This window comes from Natator depressus, chromosome 1 (assembly GCF_965152275.1).
Source record: "Natator depressus isolate rNatDep1 chromosome 1, rNatDep2.hap1, whole genome shotgun sequence".
NCBI lineage: Eukaryota > Metazoa > Chordata > Testudines > Cheloniidae > Natator > Natator depressus.
This window is the reverse complement of record NC_134234.1, coordinates 79,948,035-79,970,768: the sequence shown is the minus strand read 5'-3', so window position 1 is coordinate 79,970,768 and position 22,734 is coordinate 79,948,035. Positions and strand designations below refer to the sequence as shown.

Genomic DNA, 22,734 nt, shown 5'->3' with positions numbered 1-22,734 from the left:
TCACGCACGCCCCCCCCCCTTCCAGGAAAGAGCTCAGAAAAAAACCCAAACAAAATCAGCTGTTGCCACCAGCTAATTAAACAACATAAGCACAAACCAAAAATCCAGTCCTGTTCTTAAAACAGGTAAATTTTATTAAAAACAGAAAGAAAGAAAATACATCTGGAACTTAGGCTTTTGCTAGATTTAAAAAAAACACTTACAAAATTTAAACATCAAGAATAACCTTCTTGAGGTCCAGCTTAAAGGTTACAAGCAAAACAAAAAGTGTTTGGGGTTAGCACAGAGGAGTCCACAAGTCAATAAGAAATAAACAGAAATAAACTTAATCACATCTTCCTAGACTTTTCCTAATTTACTTATATATTTGGGGTTTCAGATAAGCAATCTTTAGGTATGATCTGATGGTTTTTCATACCTGGTTTTCAGCTTCTCACAGCATAACTTCTCCCTGTTTCCCTCTTTCCCAGAGAACCACAACACACAGACAAAGGGAAGTTTTTTTTCCCAATTTTAAAAAGTTCTAGCCCTCCCATTGGCTCTTTTGGTGAGGTGCCCACTCCTTTCCTTTTACTGGTGGGCTTGTTAACCCTTTACAGGTAAAGCAAGTAGAGAACAACCACCAAGAGGATTCCATAGCCAACTGACTTGGTGTTCACAAAAGGGAGCGATCCCCCCTCTCATTTATCACACCTACCCTGCACTGGGCTCAGCTACTGGTCCCACCTGGGCTGGGAAGGACAGGACTTTGCACAGCATCCGGGGCTGGGTCAGACCCACCCCCAGATTTCTCACACACTGAAGAAAGCTCTGCAAACTCTCCCTCCCTCCACCCCCTGCTTCCTGCACCCATCCCTAGCTGAGCTGCAGGGGGAGTGATCCCCGTACAGGGAGCTGCTCCCCCATCCACCCAATCCCTGTGTATCCAGGCCCCCTTATACCCAGACTTTGCCGCTGAGTCTCATTCCTGCCTGCACTCAGAATCCCCTCCACACTGGGATCCTGCCTTACTGAGCCTGCCTGGTCACACCTGGTGCAGAATTTTAAAATATTATGTGCAGAATTTTTATTTTTTTGGTGCAGAATTTTTAATTTTTTGAATGCCCTCAGGAGTAACAATAGGATGTCAATTGCTATAATTGATAAGGGGGAGCAAGAACTAGTGTAGTAATTAGGCCTACAAATTTACCATAATTGTACATTTAATTGTAATAAATATATGAACGTTTATAAGATGTTACAATAACCTGTAATAACAAATGTTAATGAAAAGTAGGTCAAGTTGTTTTTAGTAATGAATGTTTTAAACAGATGTAAAGACACCAGACAGAGACTAAATTAGTCTAAACAAAAAAAGTCATGTTAATAGAATTCAAGGACTCGATTAAAATCATGCTTGGTAAAATTAGAAACTGTGGAACTGGAAATTGATTAACTGAAATTAAGTGTCAGATAGCTAAGTCCAAGAAGACTGCAAAGAGTTACAAAGAGATCTAACAAAACTGGGTGAGTAGGCAACAAAATGGCAGATGAAATTCAGTGTTGATAAATGTAAAGTAATGAATATTGGAAAACATAATGCCAACTATACATACAAAACTATGAGATCTAAATTAGCTAAATTACCACTCAAGAAAGAGATCTTGGAGTTACTGTCAATAGTTCTCTGAAAACATCTGTTCAAGGTGCAGCAGCAGTCAAAAAAGCTAATAGAAAGTTAGGAACCATTAAGAAAGGGATAAATAAGACAGTAAATGTCATAATGCCACTATATAAATCTGTGGTACGCCCACACCTTGAATACTCCATGCAGTTTTGGTTGCCCCATCTGAAAAAAGATATATTAGAAATAGAAAAGGTACAAAGAAGGGCCACAAAAATTATTAGGGGTATGAAACAACTTCCATATGAGGAGAGATTAAAAAGACTGGGACTGTTCAGCTTGGAAAAGACATGACTAAGGGGGGGTATATGACAGAAGTTTATAAAATCACGATTGGAATGGAGAAAGTGAATGACGTGTTGTTTACCCCTTCATGTAACATAAGAATCAGGGATCATCAATGAAATTAATTGGCTGCAGGTTTAACACAAACAAGGAAATGTTTCTTCACACAGTGCATAGTCAAACTGTGGAACTTATTGCCGGGGGATGTTGTGAAGGCCAAAAGTATAACTGAGTTACAAAAAGAACTAGGTAAGTTCATGGAGGATGTATCTATCAATGGCTATTAGCCAAGATGGTCAGAGATGCAACCCCATGCTCCAGGTTCCCCTAAGCCTCTGACTGCCAGTTGTTGATAGGGGATGGATTACTTGACTATTGCCCTGTTCTGTTCATTCCCTTTCAAGTGTCTGGCATTGGTTACTGTCGGAAGACAGGAAACTGGGCAGGATGGACCATTGGTCTGACACAGTATAGCCATTTGTAGGTTCTTATATTAGCCCAATTGGTTGACAAAAATAATGATGGTATGAATTCCACTCATCAGTCCCTTTTTGGGTCCTTAAAGAAAGAGATTTCAGGGAGGAAATAGGAAGTACAAGACACAAGCTCCTGAAGCAAGCTTTACCATCGTGTCTGCCACCCCCACCATCTCCTCAGACCCCAGCCTTCATCATTCTAATTTTGAGAGATGGTGTGACCAGGCCAGAGAGAGGTAACCAAATATCACCACCTCTGCTAGCTCCAGCTGAATTCCCAACACCATCTGGAATAAAATAAAATTTAACTCTAACAGCTCCAGCTCATTTCAGCTAATTTCTTCTCTTTTTCCCAAAACAATATTTACTACCATCTTTAATTCTGTCTAAGAGACTGTCAAACAAGAAGGGTTTTCCTTCTAAGAATTCTCTCCACTAAAGGGAAAGGGAACCAGGGATGTTGTATTAAATAAGCTTTCATTTTAACTGTAAATTGCAAATGTGGTAACACTTTTTCCTCCTTTATCTTTAATAAAAGGTTAACAGGATGCTTAATTGTGCATTTGCCATGGTGTTAAGCAGGCTGAGGTCTCTGTATAACAAACCTCGAACCTTATTTAACACTGTTTAATGTTGGACAGTGTGACTGGGTTATATTAACATCTTTAGCCCATATATTCCATCTAAATTAATACAGCTGATCCCGGTCCTAATGCATTGTCACTAAAACTATGGAAATCACAGATTGCCCACCACATAGAGATCTCCAGTTAACTTTAGGGCTTTGCCCAGACTGTTCATATCCTTTGCTGAAAGAATGAAGGGACAGTCTCCACACACAGACTATCAGTGTGGGTTTCGGGTTACACCCTGGCCTACTATGAAGCTGCTGGGATGTGTCCCTCTCCTAGAGTGACAGCCCACTCTACCAGGGCTCAGTCCACATCCATAGTCATTCTTAAGGACGGTCCCATACTGGAAATTTACAGGGCCACAATCTGGTCCTCAGTTCACACATTCTCCAAACATTATGCTGTCCTACCTGCCTCAAAGACAGAAGCAACTTTTGGTGATGCTGTCATCCGAACCATGTTGGATCTGCCTCCTCAGCACCCAACTCCATTTGCGTTATTGCTTGCGAGTCTCCTACAGTAGAGCAACCCATAGGGACATATACTTGAGGAAGGATGAGAGATTCCTTACCTGCACAGTAACTTGAGTTCTTCAGATGTTGGGTGTTTCATCTCCATCATCCCTTTTCCTCTGCTGCAGAGTATTCTAGGCTCTATAGTTAAGAAACTGAAGCAGTAGGGGTCCACTCTTCTCTGTACACCCTTGCTCTAGAGAACAGGGTTGAATAGTACACAGGTGGGGACTCAGAGATGCTGCTAATTTAAATCTCCAGCTGAGAGCACACAGGCGCGCACACATCCTACAGCTGCACACCATAGGGACAAAACATCTCAAAGAACTCAAGTTACTGTGCAGGTAAGTAATATGTTCTCCCACCACAGTCCGCTGCCTGACACTATGGTAACAGGCATAGTGAATTACATTGATTCAGAATCCATGGAAGTAAAATACGTGGAAATGATCATTTTAAGATGTATTCAAAAGCTAACCCACATTTTTAACCTTAAAAAGTGGTTCTATACCTCTACTCAATTAGTGCAGTACTTAATACTATGAAATACAACTATCTCCACAGGATTTTGTGTTAATCACCCATAGTAAGGTAGTTGATGATATTATTCTTTATAATTTATTATTAAGGCCCTACTTAATTCACGATATTGCAGAAATTGCGGACCCTGGAATAGTAGGCTTCCACTGAAATTTCGACGACAGGAACCCCACCATACCCAGTGCTGACGGAGTCCTGTCTGCCCCAACAGTGGGAGCCCCTACTGTCAGCCCCGGGCAGCTGCTATCAGCCCCAAGCGGAAAACAGTGGGAGCCCCCCTCTCTGCCCCCAGGTGGCTGACAATGGGCTGCCAACAGCGGGAGCTTCCACTCTCAGTCCCGGCTGGCCCACAGCAGAAAATCACGGAAAAGTAATAATGGACCTTATTACTGCAAATTTTGGACAATCATCAGTGATTCAAATAGGGCCTTATTTATTATTTATTATTAACTAATAGTGCTTCTAATTTCTCTGTAAAAACCAGTCTTCAGTTTAAAAGGTATTTTGCATCACTGGAAAAGTAGGCATTTATATCAGCAAGTTCCGGCTTGTCAGTATTTGTCAGATAGTTCAAGACCGTTTTATATTACAGCAAAGTTGGTTTCCTTTCTGGGTAGAATGTACAGTCTGTTCACTCTCAAAAAGAATGATTCACCAAAGATTAATGTCACTGTGCTATCACAATAAAGTATTCAGAGTTGAATGAACATGTCAAAAACAGTGAAACATGAAAAATTAAGGACCATCAAAATTACATTTAAGGCTACTTACTCATAAAATTCATGGAAAATAGAAACATTCATGCAATTGAAAGTTGAGATGAAATATATTTGGTAAACTTTGTATGATAGAGGACTGTGGACTCATTTTGATGCCATTTGAGCACTGGTGATAGGGGAATTACTGATTTTTTTAATTTTTTAAATAATTTTAAACAAGAAGCTGATATTTTCATCTAGTTGGTTATTTGGAGAGTGTTTTGGTGAAAAGTTGAATCATGCATCATCACCTGATAGTGTAGGACTCTTGATTTCCTTTGGGGGATTGTTCCAGAGACAAGGGACTATTTTAAGAAGGTTCTAGCATCCCATTCCTTTGAGTTTTTGTGTGTTTTTTGTTAGATCAGAATGGACTGGATTATCATGGCAGACTTTGGAAAGGCTCGCAGTTTTGGGGAGACATTTAAACTTTGTAGTATCAGAAGACCAAATGCTAGATCACTATGTACGTTCTTATTTACTAGTGAATGCAGAGCCAAGCAATTTGCAGAGCACTGGGATAATTTTCTCTTAGCCTTTTCCTTCTTGGTTGGCCTTTCATATGCCATTTTCAGCTTCTTTGTGAACATCACGAAATTTAACAATGAATTGTTACATACTACCTATTTAGTGGAGCGTTAATTCTGTACTGCATATTGTAGCTGCAGTATAGCCATGTTGATGCTGGGTGAACCTTTACATTTGAAATTCTTACTTTTATGTTTAAATTCTTTGTCCTAATATTGGATATATTTTTTCATTGAATTTATAGATGATGTAACTGTATATGTGAAAAGATTGCTTTCCTGTGTGCTCTAAGACAAAGTACTCATTCCCTACTTAGAGTGAAAATTCATCCCCGCCCTAGGGTTTAACTCTGTTAACAAGCAAATAGAAGACATGGATTAGACTTTAACTCCCATGATTTGACTGATTTTAATATTTCTTGTTCAGGGCTACTCATGCCATACAGTAATATCTAAATGAACTACTGCATGCTGTGGGATACTGACTTGTGAAATTTCATTTTTTAAAATGCTATTTTAAAATTATAGAGATTAAAAAAAAGTTCTGTAAAGTTTTTTAAATTTGTACGGGTATTATATTGTAAAAATGTAATTAATGGGTTTTGATGATTAAAAGACAACTCATTCTAGGCTAAGATTTATTTATGCCAAATTTCAGTTGGAGAGAATTTTCAAATATCTTCAAAACATTGAAAATGGGGTTTGGACTAGAAACAGCAACACATTTGGTTGAAGAACAGTATTGTAATTGGTGACACTATTATGTTGCTCATTTCAATTAAAAGATTCAGTTTAGGGGCAGAAGTAGTTAAAGCAAAGAATCTGGAATTCATGCGGCCATGGTTCTGTTCCTCGCTCTGGCCCAAGTGGATTGTGGTTTTCGACAAATTACTTAATCTCCCTATACATCGGTTTTCTCATTGTAAAATGGTTCTAATACCTAATTCGTATGGATGTTGTGAAGTTTAGTTCATTATGTACAGAAAGGATTTTGAAAGGATTTGTATTTATGTAGCATCCTTCTTATAGAGGATGCTATATAAATACAAAGTATTACTAATAACAAAAAGGTATATGAACCATTGATCAATATGTAATGGGGAGAAATTTAGGTTTCTCTTGTGAGAAACTAGATTAATATAATTTTGAAGTGTGGTTATGCTCTAAAGAGTGATACTGTAAAAATGGTATTCTGTGTTTGTGTATCTCTCAATTACTTAATTTCAAATTTCATTCATTAAGAAGAAAAACTCTTCTGCAAGCCAGACATTGCTCTGTTACACTTGTGCCCATTGTAAGCAAACAGGTTCGTACAGGTGTGCCTGCAGGAAGAATTTGGCCTCCTGAACCTTTATTGCAGTGGCAGGGCATAAAAAGAAAAGAATCAGATATAAATTCCAGATCACAGGTTTAGTTGGCTGAGTTTAGTGGGGGGGGGGAGTGGGGGGGGGGAGAGTATCTTGTAATCTGAGGGAATTTGGTATGAAATCGTTGAAGCACATTAAAAATTGATTCCCAGTATGTCATTTTAGAGTTGTTTTCAGAGTAAAAGAACACTCTAAGATAGAAAGATGATTGTAACACTGTGCTTCAGAAAATTCGAATGAATTAAAATTGTTAAACTCTCCCCAAATTCTCTGCTAAAATATGTTGTTCTTTAAGTAATTTGCATTTAAAATATTTTCAAATCTTAATGAAAAAATTGTGTGTAAGGAATGAGATTTTTTTTTTCAAAATTGGTTTGCAAAGGAAAAAATAGGAATTGAGAGTCTACAAATGGCAGCATAAGGGCTAATATGTGACACGTTTGCAGGTCTGTCAATCTAATTTTTTCTTCTTCAACATGGAAACATTGTTTTCAATCTGGCAGAATTTTATTAGGAGTTTTTAAACCAACATACACATGCATGTACATTCCTTTAAACTGGCATTCGGCAAATTGTAAGCCAAGAAAACATGATGTTTTAAGGTTCTAAAAGTAAAACAAAAGAGAAATACTAATTCGGTATATTCATTGTTGCACAGCCATTATATTGCTTTTTTTCCTGCTGATAATTTCATGTTCATTGCTTTCACATACAGCTTTATAACACAAAAATAATATGCAACTTTGAAAGAGAGCACCAGAAAAATCATTTTTGATGTTGTTTTATGTACAGAAAGTCTGCATTTCTCTGTTAAGAATAGACATTGAGAATAAATGGCAAAATTAGACATTCCATCTGTTAATATAAATTGAATTAAATAAACTGATCAGACAGATATAGGCTTTAATAGTTCTCTTAGGTTTATGCTAAATGTCTATGTCTATATTTCATCTTTCTACCTTAACAGGACGGATATCAGCCACCTTGTTTGTGTATAAATATTATGCCTATTCAAGCATTACATGGATATAATGTTATTCTAAAAAAGTTGTCAGAATTAGTACTGTTCTGTTCTAGTTTTTAAAATTGCAAATTTTTCATGTTAGTAAAACTTGATCTGTGTTTGAGATGGTTTATTTTAGGTTTTTTTTTTTTAACATGTACAACCTTGGAAAAGCAATGTGTGGAAAAACTTGTCAGAAGCTTTCTGTATGACTTTATTTTTTATCTAAGACAGTTCATTACCTCTCCTGTATACCATTGTTAAACTGTAATATGACTGCTGTTCAAGGATTTTATTTAATTTCCTTGTCAAAATAGGCCTAGGAAACATGATTTTAATAATAAGCATGTTTTGTTAGTCTAGATAAGTGTTGCTGTTCCAAAGAGATGCTGCAGAATAGATTCATTTTGATGATGATTAATTAACACGCTGCGTTAAATAGAGATGAAATTTTGCTTGTGTATGACAGGAGCAGGGAGAGTTTCTTTGAAGTGGAAAGAAATAAAGTTTGTATTTTAGTGTGAGAACAGGTTGTTTTATGAATATTTTCCTAGCTGCATTGTGAAAGTTTTATTTAAAGTGTACAGTAGAACCTCACTAATTCCCACTGAATGGACAGCAATTGCAGCTTGCTAAAACTCATTCATTTATTTTACAATGCATTTCTTTTATTTTATAATGTACTAGTAAATGTATATTTTGTACAAATTCTTATATATATCTTGTATATACCCAATCCTTAATGATGATCCCTCCTATCGCACTCTATTTTAGTTTTTCTTCTGGTATAGTGGGGAGAGGGTGCTATTTTTGTATGCAAATTTTAGGTGTGCATACTAGTGAGGTTGTACTGCATGGCAATAATTTGTTTTCCAACTTTTTTGAAGACAGCTTAATACTTTATATATCTTTCCTGTTATGAATTGAGTGACTGAAAGTCCACATTCAACCATGCCACATTAATTTGCGTAAATAATCTTTAGAAAGCAGCAGACTCTCTTGTCATAAAACAAATCTGGCTTGCAGTGGAACATATATTGTTTCACTGTGACAGGAGTGTGGGGTTTGTCTTGCACAAGTCTCAAGCTTTAACAGATGTCTGGCTCTTATTTCAGTAAATGGCATGACACACTACATCCGTTTAGAGCTTTTGACATATGAATCTGTTTTTGTTTAACAGATGATTTGCAATGGTGAGCAATGGACTCAAGTGACTTCATTTTTAAAAGTCAATTTATTTTAATATTGATGTTAGAATGCAGACAATTTGAATTACAATGTCTCTAGCATCTTCTTCCAATGTTCTCTTGTTCCCATTTCCTTGTTGATATTTGTCTTTTTTTAAACTTTGTTGCTCAGAATGTCTTTAATGCTAGCCAAGGAGTCAGGGATTTGGACTTTTTTTCATGGACTTCTAAAGCTTTCCCCCCCCAGGTGAGTTAACTGTAAAGAACAGTAACATTATAGCCTGATGTTTTACATTAATAAATACATTTATATTAGATAACCTTTTGAAGTCTGCTGTATTCTGATGTATTTTTGCAGGAAATGCTAGATATGTAAATACCATACTGTAGAATTGTGTATCTACTCCTTTAATCTCACTGTACTCTAGATTGAAAAATTATTAGTTCAAAATGCTAATGATGGTTACTGAACCTCCAGCAACACAAAAATAACAATTTTCTTTTAAATATATTACATCCTAATTACAATATTCACGAGAATTGTTGGCCGTTTAACATTAAAAAGAGAACCTTCCAATCGCTTATGTTTATAGACAAGGTATACTGCTAAACTTTTCTTTCCCTGTTTTCAGTGCTGTACACCCTAGTCCATTGCAAAAATCAGTAAATTGAACATAATAGGCTCCTTATGAACTGGGTCAGTTCAAAAATATTAATAAACACAGCTGATGAATAAGGCTTTGTGTCTGTCACGGAGGTCACGGAAGACACAGATTTTGTGACCTCTGTGACTTCTGCAGCGGTCAGTGTGGCTGGCTCAGGGGCTGCCCAGAGTCTGCTCCGCCAACCCCAACATCCCCCTCCCACTCCGTATCAGTGGGGTCCTGGGCTGTGCACCACCGCCTAGCACCCCACACACACACAGCACCAGAGGAGGTCCCGGGCCACCCCGCCCAGCACCCCTGGTGCACCAGGCCACCCCCCGCAGAGCACCTCTGGCCCAAGTTTTAGTTAAGGGTATATAGTAAAATTCATGGACAGATCATGGGTCATGAATTTTTGTTTTCTGCCCACGACCTGTCCATGACTTTTACTAAAAATACCTGTGCTGATGAACACTACACTAACTTCTTTACTAATCTATTTCAAAATTTCCATAATTCCTAGAAAAATATCCAGTTGTATTATATATGACTAAGTGTTTTAAATATCTCTCAGATGCTTTTGTAAATGATTAAGAAGGCTATTGCTGCTTTTTAGGCAGTAGTTTCCATAGAAATTTTTTAATGGAAACTATTCTCAATAGTTACGCATATTTGTTCAGCGACTTAAAAATATACTTTTTCACTGTTTTTTTCCCCCACAACAACACTGAACTGCTTTGCTGCTCTGTAGATATATAGAAACTTTAATTGACAAAAATGCTTAGCTTCTAGTTGCTGTAGAACATTATACTTTTTTCCCCTTGAAACAATTTACTTTAGAAAATCCCACAACTAGAAGTGAAAATTCCCTTCTTTGCAGAACAACTTTATACTGTATAATGGCTCAGTTGCAGTATTTTTCTTGGGAAAGCTATTATAACATTTGGGAGGGGTGTTATAACATTCTGGGCACAATACACAGGAATCAACACCAAATAGAGCTGAAAACGGAACAGTGCAAAAATTTTGATTTTAATAAAGAAATTAACCACACTTGCAAATGGACTTTGTATGCAGGTCACACATCTTGTTTTTAAGGTACATCAGTCATTGCTACTGCTACATATTTGTTTCTTTGTGATATAAAGTGTGTATGAGTGTTCCTCCCCATTATCTTCATGTATACTGGAAATTTTATTAAATTACAGCCAGTGGAAGAGCCATGCCAGTATTCCTCATTTACAGTGCAGGTTGGAGAGTTGCCTAAGAACTCTAAACATATGGAGTCGTCATACCTTAGAAGTATAACATCAGATCAGGCCTGGGTTTGTCCTTCATCCTTGCTTAGTTCTAAGCAAAATAAGTCTGCTATGCTACTCCAATTGTCACAATTAAAATATAATAATAAATACACACTAGTATTTTATTATGTGCATACAAGAAACATGGGGTTGCTGCTCCACTTGGCCTTAGTAATAATAATTTTACCTTTATTCAGTGTTTACAATATATTCCTGAAATTGAGTTCAGAGAAAGGAGCACGTTTAAATTGGAAACCAGCTAGCATATACGTCTCCTTTACGCATGCCTAGATCAATCACTGGTTACTTTTACCTGTTATATTTGCAAGATATTCAATCGCATGTTTGGATTCTCTGTGCTGATAAATGACAGTACTAAACACAAAGTACTTCATGAAAATGATGGTGAAAATAATTTTATGTCAAACTGCACATATGAAAATATCTGTATATTTAGTGGCCCAAATTTAAACAATTTATTTTCCACTGAAGTGCCTGTTCATTTGAAATACAGCAGTAGTTGAGTTGTGTGTACCTCTGCAAGCTAAAACGGTCAGCTGGAAAGGAAACTTACAATTCAACTGGCATTATGACCAGTTTTTTTTCTCTTTCTAGGTTAAGAAGTTAACTGTTCCAGACTCAGGGAAGAGGTGTTTCTAATCTAAAAAGTGCAAAGGCATTATTAACAGGTTCTATTCTGTTTTTCTTTTGCTTCTTTAAATTTTTCAGGAGCCTAGGTCTAATACTGATGACTTTTTCAAAGACATAAATTCACGCTGCACACAGGAAGCAGTGATGCAAGAGCAAGATATGCCATTCCTTCGAGGTGGACCTGGAGTGTACAAGGTAGTGAAGACTGGCCCTTCAGGTCACAACATCAGAAGCTGCCCTAACCTTAGAGGTATCCCAATTGGAATGTTAGTTCTGGGAAACAAAGTCAAGGCAGTAGGCGAGGTATGGATCCTTGTAGCTTCAGTTCATGTCTTCATAGATACCAGTTTATATCAGTAGTAAACGCAACAAAAGCATCTTCCCCTACACAAGGTTTGCTTTTCCAACCCTGGTGATTAAATGTTAACATTTGAACTTGATTATTATAAATACTAATTCAGTTATGTGTTTTGCTTTGTAGAAAAGTGTTAATTAATTGGAGTTACATTAAACTTGAATTTTCTGATACCACAATTACCTACGCTTATTTATATATTTGTTACAGTATGGTTGATTCATTGCAAAATAAGATTATCTGTTTCACTTACTGATCATATGTATCAAAGTGAATTTACCTTGTTGGAGGAATCATTTCCAGGGCTGTGATCAGTTCAAAAATTATCCTATTTCACTGTATTTATTCAATTGTTATTGTACTTGTCATCATGCTTTGGTATTTTCCTGTTGAGATGGGCTTGAGGATGTAGTGTGTCATGCTATTTTTCTCAAACAACATCAGGAGCATAATTAGCAAATTTACAAATATTTCATATATAACTAGACATTATAACTTATTTTGGTGTTTCAGGTGCCAAAAAAGCATGGAGGTTGTTGGATAACACCTTCTAAGAGCTTATTTGGGTTTGTGTGGTTGGTCAAATATTGAACTTTTTTTTCTAAACATAAACTGGCCTAATATTATGAAAGTATTTATAATTTTAAACTTGCCATACATGGAATTGGTTTTTGTTATACCTCAGGCTGTGGCCTTAATTTCAGAAACAATGTTTTTTGTAATATCATGATGGAAATGAGCATATTGTTTCAAATACTGAAGCATGTTGCTGGATCTGAGCACTGGATTATTTGAAAAGTGAATAAACTGCTTTTTTATGTGTGTGTACCAGGTGACTAATTCTGAAGGTACATGGGTGCAAATGGATAAGAACAGCATGGTAGAGTTCTGTGAGAGTGATGAAGGCGAGGCATGGTCCTTAGCTAGAGACAGAGGTGGAAACCAGTATCTGCGGCACGAAGATGGCAAGTTGTCTATTTTTTTTTTAAATTAACTACTTAAAGTGTTTGCCAAAATACAGTGGGGGGAGGGGAAGTTTTAAGAAAGAACTGAATTTTTGAAAAGATGTAAAACAATAACTTAACCCAATTGGAGAAAATATGAAGTCAAACTTTTTTCAAAATTAAAGTTTACAGTAGTCATCAAACATTTAGATTTTGCAAACATGACATTTTTGTAAGTGTTTTGAGTCATTCTTCTGTATAAATTTTGAAGTAGAGTGTTGTCCTTTTTTCTGTTTATGGGGATTCAGTTTTCAGACAACTAATCTTGTACTTCCTAAGGCAACTTTCTACAGTCTACTTTTGTCTCCACCTGAAAACAAAAAAGGACTGAATGAATTTGAACTGCATCTTAAATTTTTTTATTTTGAGTTTAACATATAATCCCAACCATTGGATTGGGGCGACAAAAGTACCCTACTAAAAACTGCCAACAAATTTTGAACTCCATATATGAAATGAGAAGAAATCTGTAGTTGGTAACCTAATGTTCTTTTGCTCAGTGCTTCCTGTTTTTCCTATTATAATAAAGGAGTGGTGAATGTTAAATTAGGAATGGCAAAATGATTTCCAGAAAATGCAGTAAATACAATCACGTTTTAGATCATTACAACCAGCATATTTTGAGCAAGTTCTGTGGATTTTGACAGAGCTCTCTGAGCTTTTCCTCTTGGCTAGAACAATATTTTTCATTATCCCTGTCACTTCCTGTGAAAATACTAGCTTAATTACCTCTATGATCAGTTAGAGAGTAGAGTGGGATATTTTCTCAGGATGTGTTTTTGTATGTACCTCAACCAAAATAGATCTTTAATATGCCATTTATTTAACCTAATTTAGGATCCAAGCACACTACCGCTAACATCTGCTTAAAATCAGAGTTTTTTCCCTCCGTTTCGAGGACACTATCCTTAAAGTAGTAGTACTGGGGCTTTCTTTGGATCTAAGGAGTCAACTGGACTGCTTTTGACCGTTGTACTTAGATTTAAATGTGATAGAAATGTAATATCTGCTACAAGCTCCTTTAGGGAATTTTATCTCACATTTGCATGAAAGTAGCCTTGATCTTATAGGTCTTTTAACTTCTGTGTAATCCTTTTTCCATTTATTCTGCTATCCTGTGATGATGTCCTTTCTCATCTGTGGACATTCTGAAGTAACCTTGTCTTATTTCATTATGATGTGCAGAAAACAAACTTATACTGCGGTATAGGTGTATAGGTATACTGCCTAATTCTGTGGGGAGGTGTGTAACGTGTAGTGAGCAAATAAAGGCACACATTGAACAGTAAAGATAGAAAATATTTAACAACTGTTCTTTGACTGATTGCACATGTGCATTCCACTGCAGGTGTTTGTGTGCTCCACTGCACAATTGAGTTTTTTCCCTTAGTGGCACTAGTCAGGGCAGCATGAGTGCCCTGCTGCCTTGTGCACCACATGCAGGCATAAAGGATCAAGCTGCCTTGACACCCTTCTGTCTCTCCTCCACCCCCGCTCCTTCCTACCACCCATGACGATTGTTGTAGGTGTCCTAGCTCTCTGAAAGTCTTTAGTCAAAATATATAAATACTGCCGGTTATGTGTAGTTTAGTGTTTGGTTGGTTAATTTAAAATAAATGTGTTTGTTCTTTTGTGTGCTTTTGGCAGCTAGGCTGGGTACCCACCCCAGTACCACAGATATGCAGCACACTCCAGGTTTCAAGCCCTGCCATTCTTGTGGTAAGGCAACACCTAATAGTTACCCTCACCCCTGTTGTCTTAAGTGCTTGAAGGAGGTCCAAATGAGTGACACATGCAGCGTTTGTAAGGGCTTAAAGCCCCATTCAAAAAAAAAGCGGGGGGTGGGGGGGGCCGATTAAAATACATGCTGCTGAAATTGACTTGGGAGGACATTCAAAGAAGAAACATACCCCAGAGCACACCTCTAAACAGAGGAGTTGGTTGGCTTCAGAGCACGGCATGGGCCTGTTGTGACCAGTTCCCGAAGCACCTTTGCTGGTCGCATGCCCTGGTACCAGAGTGTCGTCTTGGTCATTTCTACTCCTGAGATGTTTGAGGCTGCAAGAGAGTTGTTAAACTTCTCAGTGCCACCATCTCCAATGGTTCAAGAGACTCACCCGGCACTGGCACCCAGCACCTTCACCTCCATACTGGGCAATTCCATCAAATTCAGCCATCAGGGTACCAATTAAGGTGATATTGTCTACGGGAAAGCCACAGATGATGTGCTAGCCACATCTGGATATGGAAATTGTATGGCGGGCCATGAATGCTCACAAAATTAGGGCCTGGGGTGCAGAAGGGGGTGAGGGCTCTGGGTTGGGGCCAGAAATGAGGAGTTTAGGGTGTGGGAGGGGGCTGATATTTCCTGATCCTGAAGGCAAAACAGTCTCACAGGCCTATTTTAGGTCTAATACCTAACTTAACAAGCTAAGCGAATTTGAAGCAAAAAGGTTTCTCTCACCTTATGCTTATAGCAGTCTGGCTGGATTTCTCAGCCAGGACCCCTCTTCTAGTCCAGTGATGCTGCTTTTGTCTTTCAAAAGTTGATGCTGGGAGTAAAGATATGGGGGCAGAGGTGATTTGTGTCTTGTGTTCTCCATAGCATTTCTCGTCAGAAGTGACTGCTGTGATGATTTAGTCTGGCCTCCTGTATAATACAGACCACTGAACTTCCCAAAATAATTTGTTTTAATTTGAGCATACCTGTTAGAAAAACATCTAATCTTGATTTAAAAATTGCCAATGATGGAGAATCCACCACAGCCCAAGTAAATTTTTCCTATGGTTAATTACCCTCATTGTTAAAAACATACACCATTTTTTCCCCAGTCTGAATTTGTCTAGCTTCAATTTTCAGCCGCTAGATCTTATTCTACCTTTGTCTGTTAGATTGAAGAGCTGATTATCAAATACTTGTTCCCCATGTAGGTACTTATAAACTGTGATCAAGTCACACTTTAATCTTCTCTTTGTTAAACTAAATGTATTGAACTCCTTGAGTCTCAGCACTAAATGATTATATCAACAATAATTCCCTTGTTTACTTTTTTTGCTCTTTGTCAGTCCTGAATTTATGCAGAGGAGTGAAGCCTTTAGGAAAACTTTTCTACCTGTAAATTTAGTTTCTTTAATTATTTCTCTATCGGTCCGATACTCACCTATAGTCTGTGATGTTGGGTCTAGAACACATGAATTTAAGGGTGTGGGATGATGTTTTGCTTCCTGTTCAGATGTTATCCACCAGAAACTGACTGTTGCTTTCTTGCCCATATGCTCAGGGTCTAACTGATTGCTATATTTTGGGTCAGGAAGGATTTTTCCTCTGAGTCAGATTGGCAGGGGTTTTTCCCCTTCCTTTGCAGCATGGGGCATGGGTCACTTGCAGGTTTAAATTAGTGTAAATGGTGGATTCTCTGTAACTTGAAGTCTTTAAACCATGATTTGAGGACTTCAGTAACTCAAACAAAGGGGTCTATTACAGGAGTAGGTGGGTAAGGTTCTGTGGCCTGCAATATGCAGGATGTTGTATTAGATGATCTTCATGGTCCCTTGGAACCTTAAAATCTATTAATCCAAATATGACTGAAAATAATTGCTCAAGGGAATTGTCAGGGTTGGGTTTTCTTGGTGTTTGTTTTGGGGGGAGTAGGGACAGGGGAGGAGGTAAATCCTACAGTACCAGACTGATTCAGAAGAATTCAAAGAAGATCAATTGGCAGGTAGGAAAAACGTTTTTCTTTTGAGGTTCTTTTTGTCTTCAAAAGACACTTTTTCATGTTTTAACATTTTATCTCTATATGTTTTTAAAAGAGAGTACATTTTCTCCTAATAACTGCATATTTTTCATTTGGCCGATATTTTTCTTCTTTTTTAACTGAGCTAAAATTATGTGGCTGCTTTTGATTTTGCTACTACATTTTTATTTAGTGTTATGTCTTGCTTTGTGTATGGTTGTCATACATGTCCACACAGCTTTTAGTTTTTGTTATATTCATTTTGCTCAGTTCAGTATTCTGGAAATTTACGTGATGACAAGCACCAATTATAGTTAACATTTTTAATTAAAATTGACTTTTTGAGACATCTTACTAAAATGTAGCACTGTTAGATGTGTTAGCAGCCAGAGGATACCAATTAAAGCAACGGGAAACTCATTTACCATCTGTTTTAATAATTTAGTAATCAGAAACTGCTATATTAACATAACATTTAAAATATTTTTAATTCCTGACACCTACAATTTAAAATGAATGAGATGCATTAAATGATGGTGAGACATGCAAATGAATGAGGGGAATTTTTTATCTAGCTAATGGGAAATAATTTGATCCTCCTCCCTTCCTCAATAAGTCAGGTTTTCCAAAATACAGCTATTGCAGACAGTAGATGTCTTAGCTGCTTGTGCAAAAGAGTGGCTGATACATGCCATTATGCATATTAGTGTATCAACAATAATCATGTACTTTCAATGGTTATTTGTTTATGCTAGTTCCTACAGTGCATCAGCTTACAGATGTTTGAACATGGACAGTCTCTGCCCCAAAAAGTGTAGACATATTTGCAAACCAATAAATTTGAATTTAATATGTTTTAACTAAAATAATAGTTTGTCATTACTGACTCTCCAGAACAGGGGTAAGAGTACTGGTTATTGAAGGAGATGATGATGAGCCAGCTGAGTATTTTCTCCTCTACAATAATTGCCTCACAGCTCCATCAGTCTGTTAAGAATGTTAAGTAAAGCATAATGAACAACTGTATTTCATTACATTCCTGAATATTCAGCTTAAGTCTGGTGCCCATTTTCAGTAGTGTATAAGCTAGCTTGTGACATGAGTGATTTTACACTTATGGTGTATATTTGGGGGGCCTAACAGAAAAATAACATTAAAAGCTTTCACTATTTTGTCTTGTGACTCATCTTTCCTCTGCAAATCAGTGATAAAAGAAATATTAACTCTGAAGTGATGGCTTGTTTTACAGAGCAAGTTCTGCTCGAGCAAAATGCTCAGACTCCTCCTCCAAGCCCTTTTTCAATACAAGCTTTCAATAAGGGATCTGCTTGTAGCAATGGACAAGGATTTGATTATGGCCTTGCAAATAACAAAGGTAAGTTTATAGCTACAACTATTTTGTAAAACATTGTTTTCAAACTTTAGCCTATGCATTTTTTGCTACTCATTTTCCATGACTTGAGTAGACATCAGTGCCATTTGCAAAACCAACAGATGTGCCCCCACAAAACCATCCATCATTATGGTGAAACGAGTTGCTGAGAATTGCAGTGGCATTTCTGCTGTATTTTATGCAGTTAGTAATATTGTAACTTGTGTAAATTTCTGCTTTACATAGATGTAAAGGGAATACTTTTAGACTTACTGGAGTTTTATGTTGGTCCCTTTAATTGCACTGTTGAATAGCTTCATTGGTAAGTTAATGTCCTGTAAATTCCTGTCAAGTTAGCCACAGAATTGTAATACAAGAATTACAATTTCTTACTCATTGAACCAGAAAGAGTGATAACATCCAGTATTGTTCAAATTAGGCTTCAAAATCGTTAGGTTGGAAAATTTTCAAGAAGACCATGAGGATTCTGGCTATCTGCTTAAAATAAGCTTAATTTTTAAAAAGTGCTTTTACATTTAGATGATTGGGTGGAAGATTAGGTTTGATGTTTTGATTATAGTTATAATACTAAGCATTTTTATAATAGCATGAAACTGCTCTGTCTAGATTATAGGCTTGGAAATCTCACATTAAAGTAGAATATTAATATGGAGTATAATGATGGTGGTAGTTAAATTGGAGTATTGCTTTGTTAGCAAAAGTATATGTAGGTTTAGAGTTTAGATTGATAAATATAGGAACCAAATAGCTTAATCCAGATGATATCGTACAATAAATCACAGCAACATATAAAACAAAAAGAAATGCAGTTTCAAGTTTGGACAGTATTAACATAGGGCAAATCACCTGGTATCTTCAGCAAACTTTTGTTCACTCATTACTTTTATATGCAGAAGGCTAAGTGAACTGGAAGTTCTTTTGCGTAGTCATGTGTTCTTGAGGAATATCACTGAAACGTGGAGCTTTGCTGTTCTAATCTTCTATTTCTGTGGTCTAGGTCAGGGTTTCTCAATTCGTGAGTTTCTCAATCTAATATTGGGTCACCAGAACATTTCAAAGGGTCTCATGGCAGTTCCTGTGGCTCCTGTCCCACAGGGCTGGCTAGGCTCGCCTCTCTGCTCCAGGCATTGCAACCTCTAGGGTCCCAGTGCCACTCAGGTTTGGCCCAGCTATCCTGATGGGAATCCAGGGAGGCCAAATTTGAGTGAGTGGCACTGCACTCCCATGAGCCAGGTCACAACCCCACTCTCACAAATTTGGTCCAGTCAGAGGGGCTGGGCCAAACCTGAGTGGTGCTGCAACTCCAGAGGTTGCAATGCACAGAGCAGAGAGCCAAGCCCAGCTAGCCCCTCAGCACAGGAGTGGCAGGAGCCACACCTGTGGGCGGGGGGAGGGGAGTGTACTGGGCAAGATCCAACTAAAACCACCCCAGGGCAGGGCCATAACCAGGGTGGGGCAAGTGGGGAAGCTGCCCTTGACACAAAGCCACAGGGGTGGCTCAGGCTGGTGATTCCACATTGCTCAGGCCAGACCCAGGCAACGGGGAGTGGCTCGGGCCAGCCCCATGGGGTGGAGCTCAGGGAGGGAGCGCGACCTCCACCTGTAGACTCACCTCAGCTGGTCATCCAATCTGTCTTGGTTGGGGGAGACACAACCAAAAAATTGTGGGGTGACTCCGCAGTCCCCCTCCCTTCACCTCCCTTGTCGCCTCTGGTAGGGGGCACAAATACACTTGCTCATCCCGGGCACTAAAATGCCTAGTTACATCTCTGCTCCAAAGCCTCCAGACTATTTACTGGATTGCAACAGGCCATAAATATATACAAATAAGACCTGAGCCCCAAAAGGTTGAGAACCACTGGTCTTGGTGACACTTGCTTTTGGGGTGGGGGGTGAAACTTCCATTTAACACTAACTAGAGCCATGGGCACACTTCAAGAGTAGGGTAACTTGGTTTTGGTCTTGAAGAGGCTTTTAGTAATTAGAATATTTTATTTTTTTAAAAGGGAGGACAGAAGAGGGCTTTATCTAAACTTTCTGAATTAACTATTTTTCACTGTTCATATAATTTTAAGGAACATTGAAATACAGGATTTACATAATTTTACTGAAATTTTAATATGTGAATGAAGTTTGTCTATTCTTTATCATAACTCAGTCCATCCCTAATGGGATCCCTTTTTCTGGATGAAGATTAGAGAAAATTCATGCATTTTGATAGTTAGAAAATTAAGCTTTGCCCACGCCACTTCCCACTAGAAGTTCTGCCTTCACTGGGAGCAATAGTTTTTTCCCTTTTTTGTTTTTACTTCTTTTACAGTTTACATTGTAAGAAGTAATTATTTTCTTTGCCTTTACTACTAAGTCTTTTTCTGAGGTTTTCTGTATTATTTAGCCCATGGTGTAGTAATTTCCCCTGTGAAGTACTCTTTTTTTCCCCAGCCTAGCCATCCTCATTTCAAAGTGGTGACTCAGACCAGAAGCACACAAATGCAAGAGATACTCAGTTTGTGGGGCAGTATTACAGATTACTAGTGAGCACAGGAATTGTGTAATAAGAATAAAACATTAACAGTGATTTTCTGTGATAAGATTAAGAGAAAGGAAGTTTCCTCTCATGGTTTGTCAGAATGAATAAAATCCTGAAGAGAAACTTGCTAAGGTCAAGGGTATTTGTGAAGGTGTTGTGGTTCATTTGACTAGCTCCATAGTGGTTTCTGTGGCATGCCACTGGATTATTCCAGCTGTGGAAAAGTTAAATCTTCATTCTGTTACTAGCTCCCAAACCTTTTATGCCACATTAGTCTTTTTATTTAGCTTCAAAATCTAATGCATAGTTTGGGTGAGCAGTTCTGTAATCATTGTTTAAATAGGTTTCAGAGTAGCAGCCGTGTTAGTCTGTATTCGCAAAAAGAAAAGGAGTACCTGTGGCACCTTAGAGACTAACAAATTTATTTGAGCATAAGCTCTCAAGTGAGCTACAGCTCACGAATAAATTTGATCCAATAAATTTGTTAGTCTCTAAGGTGCCACAAGTACTCCTTTTCTTATTGTTTAAATAGGTATCTTCATTTACCTCCTTATCTATCTTGTACCGCTTGTGCATTTCCCGAGAGTGGAGAATCTATAATTACTATACTTGAAGGAGCAGAAAGTTACTTCCATTAACTGGAGTTCTTCGATTATCTTGTCAGAACAGACCACATGTTCTACCATAGATCCCCAGTTCTGTAGAGTTTGTATTGAATTACAAAGGGATGGAAAAAATAAGTGTGTGTGTGTCATGTGTTTTTATATAATCTCAACCTGAACCCTATCATGTCTTGATGAGTCTGTGTGGTCCCACAATCGTCCACTTTCCAGAGGCCTTCAGAGTTAGTGTGTAGATATACCCAGAGTTTAGTTCTGTATTGGTAAGCTATTCAAAACTCCAGTTATAGATGAGTAACCTTTCTTTCCTACAATTTAAAAGTACTCTTCTGAAGATAAATGGAATGGATGAGCCTTACATCCCAAGCATTGTATCACACACTTGAAAAGCGTATGTTCTTCAACCACAAGAAACAATCAGTGACAGATTAGAGTTATATATTAATTCGAAAAAATAAGTTTATAGGTGACAAAAATGTCATAAATCTCATTGCATCCTCCAATCCACCGATTGTCAAAAGAGACACATGTGCTTTGTTTACGCTTCAGCAAACTATATGGTACAGACCTGGCCAGTTTAGATATTCCAGGACAAAAAGATGAATGCACTAATGGATTTTTTAAATGTACCCAATTCATATGTCATACTGAATGTAACATCTAAAATGTTTTACTCTTGATGTTTTTAAGAGATAAAACATACTTATAAAAATGGGCTGAGAAAAAAGACTGACTTTCACAAAGTTGTTTACATATAGGAGAGAGTGAGGCTTGTTAGCATGATTTGTTATAGCAAAGTACTTGATATATCAGCTATCAGAAAAACAATAATGACCCAGAAAGAATAGCTAGTCTAATATCCCCAACTGTCAGCTAAGAACATAATAAATCCTCCTCCTCCAAGGAGTATGCCTGTGGGTGCTCCACTTTAGGTGTCTTGAAGCCTATGCTTGTAATCGGAGATTTTTAGTAACAGTGTCTGGTTGGGCTGCGCACATGCCGTAGCCATCTTGTCACTCCGAGCTGTTACATAATGGTGCACTGCCAACGTCCCCCAGTTCCTTCTCTACCACCTTTGGCTTGAGTCAGAGCAACAGCAGTACCCTCTCTTACCTCAGATAAGCTTAATAGTTCATAGTTGTTCCCAATAGTGTTAGCTTAGTTGTCATTAGCTACCCTATCCCCTTGCCCTTTATATTTTATATTTTACTTTATCTTTTCTTCTAAAATATATATATGTTCCTTCTTTCTTTTACTCCTGCGTCCTCAGCAGGTACTCAGCTATTCCCTTAAAAAGAAAGAGGAAAGAAATAAAAGCAGAGTTTATCCCTGTTCTTTCTCTAGAGGACTTTCTCTTTCAGGAATGCCCAGCTCACCTGGCTTTAAATGCTGCCTGACTTGCAAACTCTCCATACCAGTTTTTGACAGCTACGCACGGTGTTGCCTTGGCGAGACATGCAATACCCAAACTGTCCACACTGTAGAAAACTGACAGCCTGGACAAAGAAGGCCAGGGATCTCCAATTGAAAATCCTTATGATGGAGAAAT

At 37.8% G+C, this 22,734-nt stretch overlaps 1 protein-coding gene across 12 annotated transcripts in view; it reads left to right on the top strand.

Moving 5' to 3' along the window:
- MYCBP2 (MYC binding protein 2) overlaps window positions 1–22,734 on the top strand; it is a 409,657-nt gene that overhangs the window by 285,805 nt on the left and 101,118 nt on the right. For 8 of the 12 annotated variants that reach the window (XM_074962224.1, XM_074962217.1, XM_074962210.1 and 5 more), the window contains 4 exons: window positions 9,123–9,197; window positions 11,625–11,849; window positions 12,734–12,866; window positions 17,892–18,017. In XM_074962224.1, coding sequence (XP_074818325.1) covers window positions 9,123–9,197; window positions 11,625–11,849; window positions 12,734–12,866; window positions 17,892–18,017 — 559 coding nt within the window. The remainder of the gene's footprint in view (window positions 1–9,122; window positions 9,198–11,624; window positions 11,850–12,733; window positions 12,867–17,891; window positions 18,018–22,734) is intronic. The other 4 variants (XM_074962238.1, XM_074962204.1, XM_074962269.1 and 1 more) reach the window with 2 other exon arrangements.